Source organism: Pyrus communis, chromosome 1, assembly GCF_041283825.1.
Source record: "Pyrus communis isolate YQ-2024b chromosome 1, ASM4128382v1, whole genome shotgun sequence".
Classification (NCBI taxonomy): Eukaryota; Viridiplantae; Streptophyta; class Magnoliopsida; order Rosales; family Rosaceae; genus Pyrus; species Pyrus communis.
In genome coordinates, this window is record NC_142565.1 from 11,968,217 (window position 1) to 11,986,028 (window position 17,812).

General features: G+C 35.9%; 1 protein-coding gene, 1 long non-coding RNA gene and 1 pseudogene across 5 annotated transcripts in view; 1 reads left to right on the plus strand and 2 right to left on the minus strand.

The window, feature by feature from the left end:
• Window positions 1-1,450: 1,450 nt before the first annotated feature.
• LOC137719638 (receptor-like protein EIX1) overlaps window positions 1,451-17,812 on the plus strand; it is a 49,848-nt gene continuing 33,486 nt past the window's right edge. Inside the window, exons 1-2 of one of the 3 annotated variants that reach the window (XM_088697837.1) lie at window positions 1,453-6,045; window positions 6,178-6,417. In XM_088697837.1, the coding sequence (XP_088553963.1) occupies window positions 3,127-6,039 (2,913 nt within the window). In that variant the 5' untranslated portion in view covers window positions 1,453-3,126 and the 3' untranslated portion in view covers window positions 6,040-6,045; window positions 6,178-6,417. Of the gene's footprint in view, window positions 6,046-6,177; window positions 6,418-17,812 lie in introns of those variants that run through there. The other 2 variants (XM_088697842.1, XM_088697839.1) reach the window with 2 other exon arrangements.
• The window catches only part of LOC137719532 (serine/threonine-protein kinase BSK7-like), a 51,991-nt pseudogene continuing 40,789 nt past the window's right edge, over window positions 6,611-17,812 (minus strand). Inside the window, exon 6 of the transcript XR_015964755.1 lies at window positions 6,611-7,150. The product of XR_015964755.1 is annotated as a serine/threonine-protein kinase BSK7-like (transcript). The remainder of the gene's footprint in view (window positions 7,151-17,812) is intronic.
• LOC137719640 (uncharacterized) lies at window positions 8,459-13,689 on the minus strand. Its single transcript, XR_015964787.1, has 6 exons — window positions 13,496-13,689; window positions 12,674-12,784; window positions 12,349-12,494; window positions 9,159-9,271; window positions 8,767-8,877; window positions 8,459-8,616 (listed from the first exon to the last, which is right to left on the minus strand). It is a non-coding gene; the product is annotated as an uncharacterized LOC137719640 (long non-coding RNA).

Consider the following 17,812-nt stretch of genomic DNA (forward strand, 5'->3'; position numbering starts at 1 on the left):
TTCTAAGTTTAGTACTTGATGTAGTTTATCAAGTGGGATTATTTTGCTTTCTTGGTCTAAATTTGATTCTAATGAACGTGGTTGAACTTGAAGGAAGGTAGTGCTTCAAAGTACTTTACACAAGGATTCAAATACCTTGATGAATCGAAAAAAAAGTAGTTTAGTGGAAAACAAATTAGGTAAAGACTTACCCATAAAGCCACCATCTCTAATGGGGACCTAAACAGTGTCTCCATAGTCCTATAGCCTCTAAATATAGGAACAAAGTGTTTCAAATGGGTAAAGACTCACCTATATTCTTATGCACAATGGTGATTCTGTGGACACCCAACTATAAAGACAAATTCTTAGTTGTTCATAAACCATTCTTGGGTGCCTAGAGACAATTTTCGAGTGTCCATTGGATCACCCTTTTTGGTAACGAAAACAACTAGACACGGTCAGATTAAATCACAATCTGACAAATGTCCCTACCTTGAGCCATTTGTCGCCCCAACATATCCGAGTGTAGCAAGTTGGTTGTAGCAGTTTGCCTCACTTGCACTTACACCCAAAGTTTGAATCCCCCTCCCCATAGTTTAGTTTAGATTAGAATATTGCTCGAATGAAAAAATCTAGATGTAGCCCCCAAACTCTAGCCTTAAGATGGACATGAAAAGTATGATTCTGGTGTCAGCACTAGTTCAAATAATATTGATCTTTTTTACCATAACATCCCAGCTACTGAAGCATGTGTTGAGTGCCTCGCTTTTAAAGAGATAAACTTTCATCCCAGATTCAATGGTTCACTTAAAAAGATAACCACTTTTGAAAATTGCGGTTTTGATAAAATTAGTGAAATTATTGTCCCACGTATACCAGTGATATGGTTTTGGTAGAATTATTATAAAGTAATTATAGTTTATCAAAACTTAGCGGGTGGGCATAATTATATTATTTCAAAGTTTGGTAAAGAGTCACCTGTATCTGGTGCATCAAAAAGTCTCATTTTATAATTCATGATGTCTAGTGGAATCATTGTAATCTTAATTTGACTCTAATGAACATGGTTGAACTTGAGGGAAGGTAGTGCTTCAAAGTCCTTTACACTAGGATTTCCATACCTTGGTGAATCGAAAAAAAGTAGATTGGTGGAAAGCAAATTAGGTAAAGTCACCTATATCTCATATCTGGTGCATCAAAAACTTTCAGTTTATCAATTATGGTGTCTAGTGGAATTATTGTATAGCCAGCATCTCCAACGGGAACCTTAAACGGAGTGCCCACAACCCTATAGCCTCTAAATATAGGGACAAAAGGCTTCCAATTGGCGGAATAAAGGTCCTCTAAGTATCCCAACGTATAGTGACTCATAGGATACTTCAAAGAAGTCCTCAAAAAATGGGCACCAATGTAGATTTTGAGTGGGAAACAAGCCTGACCTGCATGATAATGTTGCACATCAGCTTTTTTCACTGCCAGACTGAAACAACGTCAATCGTGGACCCTATACCACACTTGTGACATTTTCCATATTTTTAACCGTTGGGAAACCATCGGTAGAGATAATTTTTTGATTTTTTTCATGTTTTCATCAACGGCCACAATATTCATTTAGGAATCCGAATATTCCATTGAAGCCCTTGAAAGAGTCCTCAAGAGTGATGGTGGAGATGCCCTTGGTACTTGATGTACTTTATCAGGCTATGTTTTGGTCACCTATTGCATTGCCTCGAATTTTTACTTGTAGGCCTACCTTTCTTTGTAACATGTTTGAGATTAATGGCATATGACTTGAGAAGGAGAACTATTGAATATTCTATTGTATAAAGATTTTCACGACTATTGGATTTTTTATTTTACGTTTCTTCCTTCATTATGTATCATTCAGTTCTACGTATTATTGAAGAATTTTCTCATTATTTTCTTTTCAATTTGGCTTTCAATCTCATGGCTTGAAAATTCCCCACCCAAATATAGCGTGTCATAGATTGTTTTGTTAGTCGTAGAATTTAGCGTAAAGGATTGGTTGCACTCCTGTGCAAAATCATGTCAAATTTACTAAGGGTTAACTTTTTATTTTTTATTTTAATCCAAGCAGTAATTTATATCTATGTCAACAATGATACCACGATGTTTAACAAACTAATTATTATTTATTTCATCAGAAATAACACATCGACGATCGTGTATGCTTTCTTTACACAAATTACAGAAAATTTCATAAAAAATAATTAAGATATATAGAGGTTGTGAAGGGTGAAAAGGGAAAAGGATCTTCGCCGGATTCTTTTCCTGGGGATTCTAGGGATTTCGCGATCGTGACCGTTCATCTTATATGGTGCGGTCAGAAATCATTTCAAAATTTAAAATTTAAAATTAAATACAAATAATACGTAATGAAAACTAACCGCAAGATGTATGATGAATGATCACGATCGCAGAATCTCTAGGATCCCCAAGAAAAGGAGGATCCTTTTCCAGTGAAAAGGAAGTGAGGGGAGAATTTAAAACAAAAATTTGTACGATTTATAATGAACGGATACGATTTATGAATTCCTAGATCCTCACCAAAAGGATCTGGAGAGAATCTTGTTGGATAGATGAGGCACGGGTAAAACAGAAGGGATGGGTGAAAAGAAAAGAGGGGGTGAAGACTGAAGAGGAAAAGGGAGGAGAGAGAGAAGAAAAAGAAGAAAACTAATTTGTGTTCTTGTTAATATTTTTATAATATTTTTAGCCTTAATTATTGAATAAAATTATTAGATTGCTTGTAGTTAAGATTCAAAATTTTAAAACTCTTTTTATTATCTTTTGAAGGCCAGGTTAGGACCTTGTACTGTTATTTGTAAGAAACTTCTTTTTTGAACTGAGGCAACTTTAATTCTTGAATAAATATGTGGCTATATTTTGGTCACCTATTGCATTGCCTCTACTTAGCTACTTGTAGGCTTACCTTTTTTAGTGTTTGAGATAAAATGGCATATTCCATTGTATAAATATTATCGCAATTATTGGATGTTTTGCTTTTACTTTTCTCCGTTCATTTTGAACTACAGTTGCAGCTTTCCTTTTGCTCCAAAATCAAAATCCTAAAGAAACTCTTTCGTGCTTCAATTGTCTCTTGCTTTATTTAGTTGAATTAAGATGGAGGGTGACAGAATCAGAATCAGGTGCTTGAACAAACTCTTTCGTGCTTTAATTGTGGTGTTCACTTTACTGCAATGTGCTGTCAACCCTTCCCTTTCCCTTGGATTCAAAAATATTTCTTCAGAAGGAGTGGTGAGGTGCTTTGAGAGGGAAAGAGAAGCACTCCTTGCTTTCAAACACGGCCTCGTGGATCACTACCATCTCCTCTCTTCGTGGGCAAGAGAAGAACACAAGCAGGATTGTTGCAAATGGGTCGGCGTCCACTGCAGCAACCGAACCAACCATGTTACTCAACTTCATCTTGGGTGGTATTCTTTGAATGAATCTTACTCACATCAACAGAAAGGAGGCACGAAGTACATCGATTATTTTTTGCAAGGTAAGATGATGAGTCCCAAACTACTTGAGTTGCAGCATTTGAAATATTTGGACCTTTCTTCCATCAACTTCAATGGGACCCGGCTTCCATATTTCATTGGTTCTCTTTCCAATTTAAGACACCTCGATCTCTCTTTTGCTTCTTTTGGTGGTCGATTTCCAGGTCAAGTTGGAAACCTTACCCACTTGCAATATCTTGATCTCAGTGGGAATGGCTTTAACAGTGTGGAAAATCTGAATTCATGGCTCCCTCGTCTTTCTTCTTTAACATATTTGGATCTGAGTAGCACCAATCTCAGTCATGTTCATGACTGGCTGGAAACAGTTAGCAAGCTCCCTAAACTTACAAACTTAACGTTACAGGGGTGTGGTCTTCCTTCTCCTGTAATCCATTCCAGTACTCTTTTTAACATAAATTCTTCAAAATCTCTTGCTCATGTTGACCTCTCTAGCAACCAATGCACTTCTCCTTCAATATATTTATGGTTGTCAAACTACAATGCCAGCCTTGTCTATCTTGACCTCAGTAACAGCAGTTTAACTGGTTTAATTCCCAGTGTCGTTGAAAACTTGACCTCTCTTGTCTATCTATCTCTCTCTGAGAACAAATTTGACGCGGTGAATCCGCATTCTTTTTCCAGCTTATGCAGTTTGCAAACACTGGACCTAGGCAATACTAGTCTGAGTGGACAGTTTTCCAAGTTTGTTCAAATGTTGTCTACGTGTGTTCAAAACTCATTAGAGTCTCTGTACCTCTATAACAATCATCTTTCTGGATCAATTCCTGATCTCACAAACTTTTCATCGTTGAAAGTATTATATGTCTTTGGAAATCAATTGAGTGGAACAATACCTGAAAGCATTGGGCAACTGTCTAAGCTAAAGGTAATGGACTTGAGTATGAATGCTCTCGAAGGTGTGGTTTCGGAAAGCCACTTCTCGAATCTCTCTAGATTAACATTTTTGGATTTGTCCTCTACCTCACTAGCTTTAAGGTTCAATTCTAATTGGGCTCCACCTTTTCAATTGCACCATATATATTTGGGGTCTTCCAAGATGGGTCCCTATTTTCCAAAATGGCTTCAAACTCAGAATGAGTATTCATACCTTGATATTTCTGATGCTGGAATTGTGGATATCCTTCCAAGCTGGTTTTGGGGTACAACTCGTGACGTGACATTTATCAGTCTTTCCAATAACCAAATTGGAGAAATGTTTGCAAATTCGACAATGAATTTTACGTATTACCCTGAAATACATTTGAGTTCGAACCAAATCGAAGGTCCAATTCCCTCAACTCTATCGCATGCGTCATATTTGGATCTCTCTAATAATAACATTTCAGGGTCAATTTCTATCTTGTGTGAAGCATACAGGAGTTTAATGTTTCTTAATCTCTCAAGCAACAATCTCTCTGGAGAGCTTCCAGAATGCTTGACACATTTTGACTATCTAGTCATGCTTGATTTGAGCTACAATGCTTTTTCGGGGAAAATTCCATCCACAGTAGGCTCACTATATCAAATGCAAACATTGAAATTAAGAAGCAACAGATTTATTGGAGAGTTACCTTCATCCTTCAAGAATTGCACCAGCTTAAAAGTTATTGATGTTGGATACAATGAATTATCAGGACCCATACCAAAATGGTTAGGGGTTAGCCTTCAGAAACTGGTTGTCCTGATGCTTTCCTCTAATAACTTCAACGGAAGCATGCCATCTGAACTATGCCATCTAACAAACATTCAAAACTTGGATGTGTCTGCAAATAACATCTCTGGAACAATACCAAAATGCCTCGGCAATTTTACTGTTTTGGCACAGAAGGGAAACTCATCTCCGACCCTTCAACATTCGTACCTAAGAGATAATACTTTCTATGCGGTTAATTATATGGATGATGCAACATTTATATGGAAGGGAAGAATGTACTCGTACAAAAACACTTTGGGACTTGTAAAGAGAATTGATTTCTCGAGAAATAGGTTAACGGGGTGGATACCAATTGAAATCACGTATCTTGTTGGGTTAATTTCTTTAAACCTATCGAGAAACGGATTGACAGGTGAGTTACCTGCAAAGATTGGAAAGTTGCAAGAATTAGAGATCCTTGATTTGTCAAGAAACCAGATGGATGGCAGAATTCCAACAAGCCTTGCTCGGATAGATCGTCTTAGTGTCTTGGACTTGTCATACAACAATTTTATTGGCAAAATTCCAACAGGCACTCAGCTCCAAAGTTTTGATCCCTCCAATTATGCTGGAAATCCTCAACTGTGCGGACCTCCACTTCAAAACATGTGTGATGATCAACAGGAAACCGTGATCTCAAGCAATGAAGAAGAAAAGGATGAGCTGATAACATGGGGATTTTACGTCAGCATGGCGCTTGGTTTTATTGTTGGATTTTGGGGAGTCTGTGGCAGTCTGATTTTCATCAGGCAATGGAGATACTCGTACATTAGGTTCTTGAATGTCTTGAATGATTGGCTTTATGTGAGGGTGATTTCGATCAAGCGGCACTTCAATTAAGCAATGGTACGTAAATGTGATTTTACTTTTCTTTCTTAAATTAGCGATATGCATGCATATATTTGTAAAGTTTTTCTGATTGATTTGATTGTCTTCTTCAGAACTTAATTACGTGTGCTTGTGTATTTTTATTTTCAGCGTCTTCTGAGATAGCACAGAAGGGCTCACTTCACTAGAAGAGCTTCATGGGCCTTATCTGTTTTAAGTTTTCAAGTATTGAGCTGTCATAATAAAGAACTTTACTACTAAATCTCTTTGGCAGATGATTTGTTAATGTTAGTTTGTAACATATTTATGTTTACTTTATCGAGACCATTCTGCAGTTTATGTTTAGAATCATGATACTTACTAAAGAAAGTGAGTTAATTATGGACTGCATATGATTGTTTTGTTCGTCGTAAATTTTAGTTCAAAGGGCTAACTTTTTATTTTTTATTTGTATCCAAGTAGTAATTTATATCTGTGTCTAACAACAATCAGACGATGTTTGACAAACTAATTATTATTATTATTATTATTATTATTTATTTATTTATCCAAGTAGGAATCCTATATGCTTTCTGTACACAAATTATAAAGCTTCTGAACGATTTCCTCCCTACCACTGTTTTTAACAACTTTCTATTTTTTTTTTTTCCCATTTTATCGAAGGAATTCATATACGTGAATTGACACACAAGAAATCAAATCAAATACAATATATACTGCAGGAAAATGACCAAAATCTAATACCATGGAAATGCTGAAGCTTTGGCTCCAGTAGTTTTAAACCTTATGATCGATCGACGCCTATATATGCTGAGAGCCAAATCGAAAGAAGTGGAAAACTGGGCACCTGGACGACCGGACTAGATTTTCACTTTTTTCCAACTGCTTTACTCCTTTTGGATTCAAGCGTAGTACCCTCCTTAAGTGTTGCTTGAGCTTCAATGTCCATTCCAAGGGCCGAAAGGGTAACAGCCTGAAGATAACATGCAATGTGCCAAAGTGGGGAAACTACTTGTGCTTGCATTGCATCGTTTATAGCTTCCTGAGGCTTGTCACTCATGAGATAAGACAAACTACGCCAGGCAAAAATTGTTGGAGAAACCATCATTCCAACATCAATGAACTGCAAGCAAAACAACACTGTTGGCAACCATAACAAATGCAGAGAAAGCAGCAATTCAGGATATAATAATTTTTTTTCTTTTAGTTTTGTTCTTTTTTATTGGTCATGCAAGTAGAGTTACCAGGTTTAGATGCTCTTAACGTACCTTAAACTACCAATTTCGTTTGAACTACCAATTTTGTTTCTTCCTATCAAGAAATAGAAGATAAGATGTAACGCCAAACAAACTTCGTACGAAGTTGTGAAGTAATTTATTTTAACAGCATACAGCATCATGTTAAGCATCTATGTATGATTAAACTACTAGGATGCTGCAGATCCGAGTGCTTCTAATTGGCACCCAACGAGTACGGTATCACTGAAAACCCTTGTAATTAACCAACCTCAATTTCAGGCTATAAGAGAGTATCATTCGCCATGAAAGGCACTAAACAAAAGCGGAACTCTCTCAAGTCCTCACTAATAACAAATGAGAGTCATATCCCTTTCCCAAATTTTCAAATATTTCCGCTTGATACAAAGGTTCAGTATTAACAAATTATGAATCGGTAGATACGATGAGCTTACACAATTAGCTCAGATTGAGTTTGGTGAAAAGAAGATAACATATGAATATATTGATTACAAGACTGCCCCAAAATATAGATCTAGAAACAGTTGTGTGAAGATTTTAAACAATCAAACTATGCTCCCCGAGTAAAGTTGGGAATAGAATGCTTAATTAGAGAAACAGAGGAGAAAGAACTAACCTCAGTTTCTTTCTGAAGAGGAGTCAAAGAAGCAACTAATCACTTTGGATTTGGTTGCTCTCGAGGTTCAGATTGTAAACATCGTGAAGCCAAGCATGCCAACTCAATACCATTACCATTAGAAAGCTGTCATTCCAAGCAAGAATCTGTCAGCATCTGAAGGTTTTTGTCTCGAATCAGGTCTAGGGCCTGGTACAAAATGATCAACCACCAGATGAATAAATTTACTTATTTGTGTTTACATATCCTAAGAAGGATAAATCCTCACGCAGAGTTCATAACAATTGAAAGTAAACTATATTTTATCGTAGGTAAAAGAGTAACCATTAGATCTTTACAAGAGTTTTCCTAATTTATCTTTTCCTACAAATGATTTTTTCTTTATTTTTGTTCAGTTCACCACTGGAACAATCATTTAAATGGCTAGAGGATATCCGCTTTCAGCTGAGAAGATCAATCAAGAGAGTCCAAACCTATATATTGCTCCTTCTGGTGTTACTCTCCCTGCAAGACAAGGGATTCGCAGTGTATAATAATTGCTGAACTGCCTACTTAAAGGATGTTTGTCAAGTAAATCATAATAAACGCCGCTTTTTTCCACGATCTACCTACCAGTCCTAATATATTCAGGAGGAGTAAATGCCAGATTTGTACTATAACTCTTCCCACCCCTACTATTTTTCATCAGGCAAAGGTGGATATTCTCGGATTGCCATCCTGAAAATTTATAATAAACAAAATACAATCAAAATATACCAGGAAAGGATATCAAACAGATGGAGTCAAAATACATCGTTTATAATAAATAAAATAAACGAATACAATTAGAATATACTAGGAACGGATATCAAACAGTGGGGAAACTACTTGTGCTTGCATTGCATCGTTTATAGCTTCCTGAGACTTGTCACTCATGAGATAAGACAAACTACGCCAGGCAAAAATTGTTGGAGACACCATTGTTCCAAAATCAATGAACTGCAAGTGAAATAGAACTGTCAGCAACAATAATGCAGAGAAAGCAGCAATTAAGGATTTACTAATTTTTTTTTTCTTTCAGCTTTGTTCTTTTTATTGGTCATGCAAGTAGAGTTTCTAGGTTCAGATACTCTAAGATACCTTAAACTACCAATTTCCTTTCTTCAAATCTTCCTGTCATGAATTAGAAGATAAAATGTAACGATCGGTATGAACAGGAAAGCAACTCTTATCAAACCTCTACTCAGAATTTCCCACAAGTATCATAATAAGAACCTAACCTGTGAATAACACTCAATTGTGGTTTGAAGTCCTTGTGCTTAAAAGCAGAATCCTCCATTTTCTTTGAATCTAATGATTCCAGCATTTGGTTAGTGCATATTTGGAACAAGAGCTGCAGTGGAACGTAACTATTGAGAAGGCACAATATATACAACACAACTTATTAGATATTTATTTCTCCATTTATTAAACAAAAATAAGACCTCATTTGTCATTCCATTGTCTTTATAGCCGATATTCTCTAGGATATCATGTATAGCAGTCAAATCCCTTCTTGAATAGGATTCACCAAGTGGTGAAAGAGAAGACCAGGAGGCACCATGTGGGATACCCATGTTAAGCATCTATATATGATTAAAGTACTACGATCACTGAAAACCCTTGTTGTTAACTACCCTGAATTTTGGGGCATAAGAGATCGACATTTTATAGAGAATCATTTGTTAGAACTTATATGTGATAAGTGAATCAAAACACCTAATAAAGACATGAAATAACATTACCATAAGGAGATATAATGTAATGAAACTTATACATGTTGATCAATGTATAATATAAGGTGAGAAAACTAGGAGTTTTGTACAAAATGATGTAGAGAACGGTTATGAGGAGTTGGAAAACTGAAAGTAACTGAAACCATGATAGGAGGGGCAGTTACATCCTTATAACTAGGGTTTCGATCCCCTTTCTCGGGTGTGGTATGGTTCTCTTAATGCTAGTGCTATGGAAACCCTTTATCAAGGAAATCGATGAGAACCAAGAAGTCTGCTATACCAAATGATTATTTGTGTTATCTACAAGAAGTTGAGTACGATCTTGGTGATGAAGATGATCCAATGACTTATAAACAGGCCTGGAGAGTTCTAAAGTGATTTTTGGAAAGTTGCAATGTCAGAAGAACTTGCTTCCATGGCAAGTAATCATGTTTGGACTTTGGTTGATGGTTCAGACACTAAGAAGGCAATGCAAATGGGTATTTAAAACCAAGAGGGATGGTCATGGCAGGATTGAAAAGCTTAAAGCCTGACTTGTAGCTAAAGGGTTTACACAAAAGGAAGGCTTGGATTACACAAAAATGTTTTCTCCAGTTTCTACCAAAGACTTTTAGGGTTATTAAGGCACTCACAGCTCATTTTGACTTGGAACTTCACCAAATGGATGTTAAAATTGCCTTTCTTTATGGTTTCTTTGATGAGGACATTTTTATGGTACAACCCCCAGGATTTGTTGAAAGGAAGAAAGAACATCTGGTGTGCAAGCTAAATAAGTCTATCTATGGTTTAAAACAGGCTTCGAGGCAGTGGTATAAACGTTTTCAGTCCTTTGGTTTTGTGGAGAACAAAATTGATAATTGTATCTACATGAAGCAACATAAATCTCAATTCATTTTCATGGTTTTATATGTGGATGTTATACTGTTGGCAAGCTCTCATATGCAGTTAATGATTGAAACCAAAAAAATGCCATGTAACGGTTTTGATATGAAAGATTTGGGAGAGGCTCATTATGTTTTGGGTATTGATATTGTGAGGAATAGGCAGAATGGAACCTTGGGGCTATCTCAGAAGAACTACATTGAGAGAGTGTTGAAGAGATTCAATATGGAAGCTTACAGTGCGGGTGATGTCCCCATTGGTAAAGGAGATAAGTTCTCTCTCTCACAGTGCCCTATAACTCAACATGACATTCGAGTTATGATGGATAAGCCGTATGAATCTCTAGTTGGCAGTGTCATGAATGCACAAGTATGCACAAGACCTGATTTAGCGTTTGCATTAAGTGTACTAGGAAGGTTTCAATCAAATCCTGGTATTGCACACTGGAATGCAGGCAAAAAGGTACTGAGGTATTTGAAAAAGACACAGGACTATGTATTAAGTTACCATCGAGTCCAAAACTTGGAAGTTGTCTATTATAGTGATGCTGATTTGAGAGGCTGCATTGATGATAAAATGTCCACAAGTGGATATATTTTTATAATGGCTGGGGGTGCAGTGTCATGGAGAAGCAGAAAGCAAACCACAAGGGTTGTTTCTACAATGGAATCAGAATATATAGGATGTTTTGAAGCAATGTGGGAGTAATGCTTGTAATGAAGAATTCTCTTATTCAGAAGTGTATTCTCACACATGATCTCATTTGAATCCTATTAGTCTGTGATTTTAGTACAAATGGTACTGCAAATTGTATTATACTGTCTAAGGTTCAACTAATGCTTCTTTGAGTATGTTTGAAAGATTTATTTCAACTCTTTATCTCAGTGGTGACTTGTTAGTTATTTCATTAGATGTTTTGATCATTCTCATGTGGAAGAATGTTAGAACTTATATGTGAGAAATGAATCAAAACACCTAATAAAGACATGAAATAACATTACCATAAGGAGATATAATGTAATGAAACTTATACATGTTGATCAATGTATGATATAAGGTGAGAAAACTATGAGTTTTATACAAAATGATGTAGAGAACGGTTATGAGGAGTTGGAAAACTGAAAGTAACTGCAACCATGATAGGAGGGGCAGTTACATCCTTATAACTAGGGTTTCGATCCCCTTTCTCGGGTGTGGCATGGTTCTCTTAATGCTAGTGCTAGTCCTATTGACAGCAGAGAGATCCAATACGTTTCCAAGAGAAGGGAAGGTCTTAATCATGTCTCGATCTTCATGGCATCATCCTCGAGTAAGTTCCATGCATTCATTGTCTATCAACAGAATGCATTATGCTCAAACTAGGGTTAACAATGCTGCATGCATTTACTGTAGTACATAGTTCATATGCATTGTTGTGTTCGATCTTCATATGATTTAATAAGTATATATGTACATATGTAAGGGTATACATCATTCACCATGAAAGGCACTGAACAAAAGTGTAGCTCTCTCAAGTCCTCACTAATAACAAATTAGAGTCATGTCCCTTGCCCAAGTTTTCAAATATTTCCGCTTGGTACAAGATTCAGTATTAATACAAGAATGAATCAGCAGATAATTAGAAACGAGCTTACACAAATAGCTCAGATTGATTCCAGTGAAAAGAAGATAACATGTAATAGATTGCTTACAAGACTGCCTCAAAATATAGGTCTAGAAACAATAGTGTGAAGATTTTAAACAGTCAAACTATACTCCCCGAGTATAGTTGGTACTATAATTCTTAATTAGAGAAACAGAGGAGAGAGCTAACCTCAGTTTCTTTCTGAAGAGGAGTCAAAGAAGCAACTAATGACTTTGGCTTTGGTCGCGCTCAGGGTTCAGATTGTAAACATTGTGAAGCCAAGCGTGCCAACTCAGTACCATCATCACTAGGAAGGTGTCCTTCCAAGCAAGAATCTGGCACATGATGATCAACCACCAGATGAATAAATTTACTTGTGTTTACATATCCTAAGAAGGATACATTCTCACGCAGAGTTCATAACAAGTGCTGCTTGAGCTTCACTGTCCATTCCAAGGGGCCGAAAGGGCAGCAGCCTAAAGATAAGATACAAAGTGCTAGACTGGGAACCTACTTGTGCTTGCATTGCATTGTTGAGAGCTTCCTGAGGCTTGTCACTCATGAGATAAGACAAACTATGGTGGGCAAAAATTGTTGGAGAAACCATCGTTTCAACATCAGTCCACTGCAAGCAAAATAAAACTGTAAGCAACGACAACAAATGCAGATAAAACAGCAATCAAGGATTTACAAAGTTTTTTTTTGCTTTTGTTCTTTTTATTGGTCATGCAAGTAGAGTTACTAGGTACAGGTACTCTAAGGTACCTTAAACTACCAATTTTCGCAAAACACATCATTCCTAACTGATTAAAAATACTCCGCTCTACTTTCAGGGAAGAAAAAAGGAAGTGCTCAATAATCTACACAGCATAGCAGTCCAAGAGCATTGCTAAATCACATTTTCTCCAGCTTTTTACAATCGCAACTTTGTCTTTTTCGTAAACAATCAAATCTAAATGATAGAAAGATCGCATTGGGTGTCTTGAGCAATCAAATACCAAAACATTTGTAATTACAGACTGGTAACTATACAAGCAGAGAAAACTACCCAAAATCTCACTCACATTATCAATTTGCTAAAAAGACGTGAACAAAATCGGCGAAAAGTGAAAACAAAATATACCCAACTAGCCCAGTTACACAACCCACATTCATTCTACAACTAACAATTGTAAATCGAACGCGAAATGGAAAGACCCCAAAATTTATGAGCTTAAATTGCAGACCTGAGAAATTAAACTGTGAACCAAGAGATTAATTTTTCATTGTCTCGCTACCCTTTTCGTAACAAGATCAAAGTTTGAATTCTGAAGATCGGGAAGAAAAAGGAACTTACAGGGTCGAGAGCGTTGGGCTCGGTGCCGTAATTAGCAGTCAAAAGGAAATAGGGAGCATTGACAATGGCCACCATGGCCGTCCTCCTCACCGGCCTTTCGGCTTTTGAGTTAATCGTGATGCTTTCGCTTTCGCTTGGATTCTCTGGAACGAAAATGGGCTTTTTCTTTTTTTTTTTTTTTTTTTTTTTTTTTTAACGATATTATGCGCAGAAATTGATTATTAGCTCATTATTTAAGAGTTAAAAACAGCATTTAAAATTAAAAGACATGAAAATTGATTATTGGTTTCTTACTTAGTAAATGTGCTAATTTTTATTAATTACGGCTTTTCAAACTTTTATTAGTTTGCAAATAATTTTTATTAGTAAAAAATTAATTTTTTACTAATTTTTATTAGTTTGCAAATTTTATCTTCAAATTTAGTTTCCTATTATTGTTTAGAGAAAGCGAGGGCTTTTCATTATTGGGAGGGGAAGAAAGCTGAAGATGGAATTGGAAGCAAAATGGGGTTTTTTTCATTTTAGAATTTACTAGATGAAAATATAAAAATTTTCAAAATACAATATAGGGAAATTAACAAAAATGATTTATTTTCTTAATCTTATGATTAAAAATAGGATTTTTTTAACTATGCAGATATGTACACGACATGCACAAGAATATAACAGAAATAAGATTTTTTGAAACTTGAAAAGGCCAAATTCCCCTTCCATATACATGGGTTATTTCATTCAACTCAGTCAACATTTACACCTTCTTTGAAAATCTCTCTCGCCCAACCCCCTACTTGAAGAATCACAGCCCCCAAACAGCACAACTTTTCGACTGGCACCAACTTTCCAATCCCTTCTATAAGTTTCGCAACCAAGATGAGTTTGTTATCCATCGATTCAAACAACTGCAATGAAAAAATTAAAATATATATAATAATTAAAATAAAAAAAAGGTACGATTTGAATTGAAATTTCATTATTTGAACTTAGGTTTTCCCAATTTGAGAATTTAGGGTTTTGGGTGCGATTTAGTGTTTTGTACTGTTAATTCGGGGAAAATTAACGAATTATGGTTTTGGGTTGTGTAAATGCATGTATTTTGAAGTTAATTTTTTTCATGGTTTGTTCGATATTCATTTGTGCATAATATGTACATATTTTGTGCTTGTGCTTTTGATGTTGCTGGAAATTAATTAATTAATTGAAATTGGTTCACCAATTGGTATTTATTGTGTGCATATTTCGTGCATATGTAGATGGTTGAATTTGGTTCATGAATTGGTACATATTATGTGCATAATCTGTGCGTATTTATTGCATGTGTAGATGTTGGGCATGTTTGAGTTTGGTTCATGAAATGGTTGAATTTGTGCATCCTGTGTATATATTTTGTGCATATGTTTTTGATATTGCTGAAAATAATTGATTGAATTTGGTTCATAGTTCAGATTAGACGGGTTGTTTGAGAAGTATCTTCCCTAGTTTAGATTAGACTGGCAAAGGTGCCCAAAAAAAGTTCAAGTAAAGAAAAACCAACTGATTTCGTCCGTTAAACTCAAATTGGTGCATGGCCGGCAATTAGATGGATGAAACATATGTTGGAGAACAATTTAGAAATAGAACTTGAATACTTATTCTTTATTATTCAAAAATACATGCAATACAGAATGAAATTACACAATAAATACAAAAACTAAAATGATACTAACTTGAATGAATCAAAGGTAGAAGCTAGCGTAAAAACTATGTCCCTCGAACCGAATTTCCGTCCCATTCTTGTGCTTGTGGTTCTACAATGTTTGCTCGACCAGGATACAACTACCTAACTCTACAACCCGCACTGGATTATAGAATTCTAGTGAATTGCTTTGTGTGTTTACTTTCTGAAAAGTTTGTACGGAAAAGAAGAATGAAGAAAAGATGATCTTACTTGGAAACTGGGATTGCAAATATATAGGTTGTTTCACAGCCTTTTCAAATACATGTTCAGCGTATTTGAAAGTACATAACTCTTTCTAAGAGCTGTGTCTCTTAATCAAAACGTTTTTAATTAATAAATTAATCAAAAAATTAATCCAAAATTAAAATTAATGAATTTGATTAATTTTAACTTCTAAGGCCCTGAGTGCCCCAAGGCTTGTCTTAATTAATTAATATTAATTGTATTTAAGCTATATTATATAAACCTAACCACACAACCATAAATTCATTTCCAAATAATCCAAATCCTAACCACAGGTGCAAAGGACTAAAGATATATAAAGGCAATTGGGAACATTCAGTTCCCCGATGTGGGACACTAAAGGTCTCAAAACTCCAACAACATACTCTAGTCATGTGTCCATCCTCCTCCCAGTAAGTGAAACAACAGCAACGGAATGCGATTTTAGGCTTCTCAACAGCTTTCCATTTTGCTTTGCATCAAAGAAATTAAAAATTAAAAAAAAAAAAAAAAAAACCAATTAGAAAGCATAAATGTAGAAAATCATAAGTCCACATTCATATGATAAGCTTTAACTCTATGTCCGTGTATGCGTGCTAATCGTTTGCATAACAATATTGCCAATTTACGCATGTCCTCAATTCACAGTGACAGGTTTAGAACTTTACTGACCAATTAGTACCAATTGTATGTGTTAACTGAAAAATCAACATTTTACTCACAAAATCAACACTCACTTTACTGCAAGTGACTTTTTACCACAATAGTAAAAATGTATTGAGCCCTTGCATAACGATTCAAACCCCGTCAATGTATCAACATTTTATTCGCTTCAACATCATGCAAAGAAACTGTTGCACCTTCAAGCCCCACAACAATTGATTTTCCAATGGGACGCCAACACAATAATGTTATCCTCCTTCCTAAACCAAAAAATTTCAAAATTTTAAATCCCCAGGCCAAACAAAGATCTTTTTTTTTTTTGTTTTTTTGTTTTTTTTTTGTTTGTGTGAAGACAGGCCCAAAAGCCCATGGCAATATTGTTAATAACTCAAAATGGAAGCCTTACTTCACACCCAACATGAGTAGAGCAGTTCACATCCCAACTTTAGACTATAGTGATTAGATTATTGTTTGAATCACAAAAGCTAGATATAGCCTCAAACTCAAGCCCTAAAATGGACATGAAAATCATGATTTTGCTGTAAGCACTTGTTCAATAATATTGATCTTTTTGACATTAACATCCCACTGAGTGCCTGCCATTCAGTGGTTCACTTAATTACATTTTTGAAATTTATGGTTTTGATAAAATTACAATACACTAGGATTTCAATACGTTGGTGAATAAAAACAAAGTAGTTTGGTAGTGCATCAAAAAGTCTCATTTTATTAATCATGATGTCTAGTGGAATTATTGTACTATGAGCCTTTTCAGTAGGGATCCTAGATGGAGTTTCATAGCCCTATAGTCCCTAAATATACGGACAAAGGGCTTTTAATGTGCCAAAATAGAGGTCATCGAATTATCCTAATATATAGGGATTCGCCGAATATCTTAAAGAAATCCTCAAATTTGAGGACCGTTGAGGGACTCAAAGAGTGAGGACCGTAGAGGGACTCAAAGAGTGAGTCCCAATGGTTATTTTGAGTGGGAAACAAACCTCACCCACGTGATAATGCTCCACATCAGCTTTTCTCACCACTGAACTGGTGCAGCGTCATTCATGGGGCCTACATCACACTCGAAATGGTAATAGAGCCTGCTAGGAATAGAAGGCCGATTTCAGAAAAAAAAAAAAAAAAGAAAAAAAGAAAGACACGTCGACCTAGCCAGGTATGATGAGATTTGAAGTCTAATCCCTTCGCCCATGAAACCCCAGTCCACATTAGACGTGAGTTCGAATAGTCAGTTGAAGGTGAACCGATGCACAACCATATACACTGGTCAATCCTCGAACCAACGAGCGAAGGGGATGACAAAGAAGAGATGGTCCAAGGAGTATACCATGTTGCAGTTGAAGAGGTCGATGAGGAGGAAGTCTCTGAAAAAGACATCAAAGAAGCTCCGCCACAACTCAAGGACAGAGGGCAGGTAACTATTGATGACTTGAATGAACTATACTTGGGCACAAGCAAAGATGGTCAGACTCAAGGGACATATATTATTGGTGGGTCTGCTTTCAGGTTGAATTTCATTACCTTTGTAGGTGAAGTACCAGTCTACTATGGAATAACAGAGGAGTCATTTCGAGCTAATGGCAGCAAAGAAACAGTTCTGTAATCTTACCGTTTTCATAGAATGTGATTACTAGCAGAAATTATTAATTCTACCCCATTATATATAAAAAAAAAGAGGATTTCATTGATAATTTGATCAG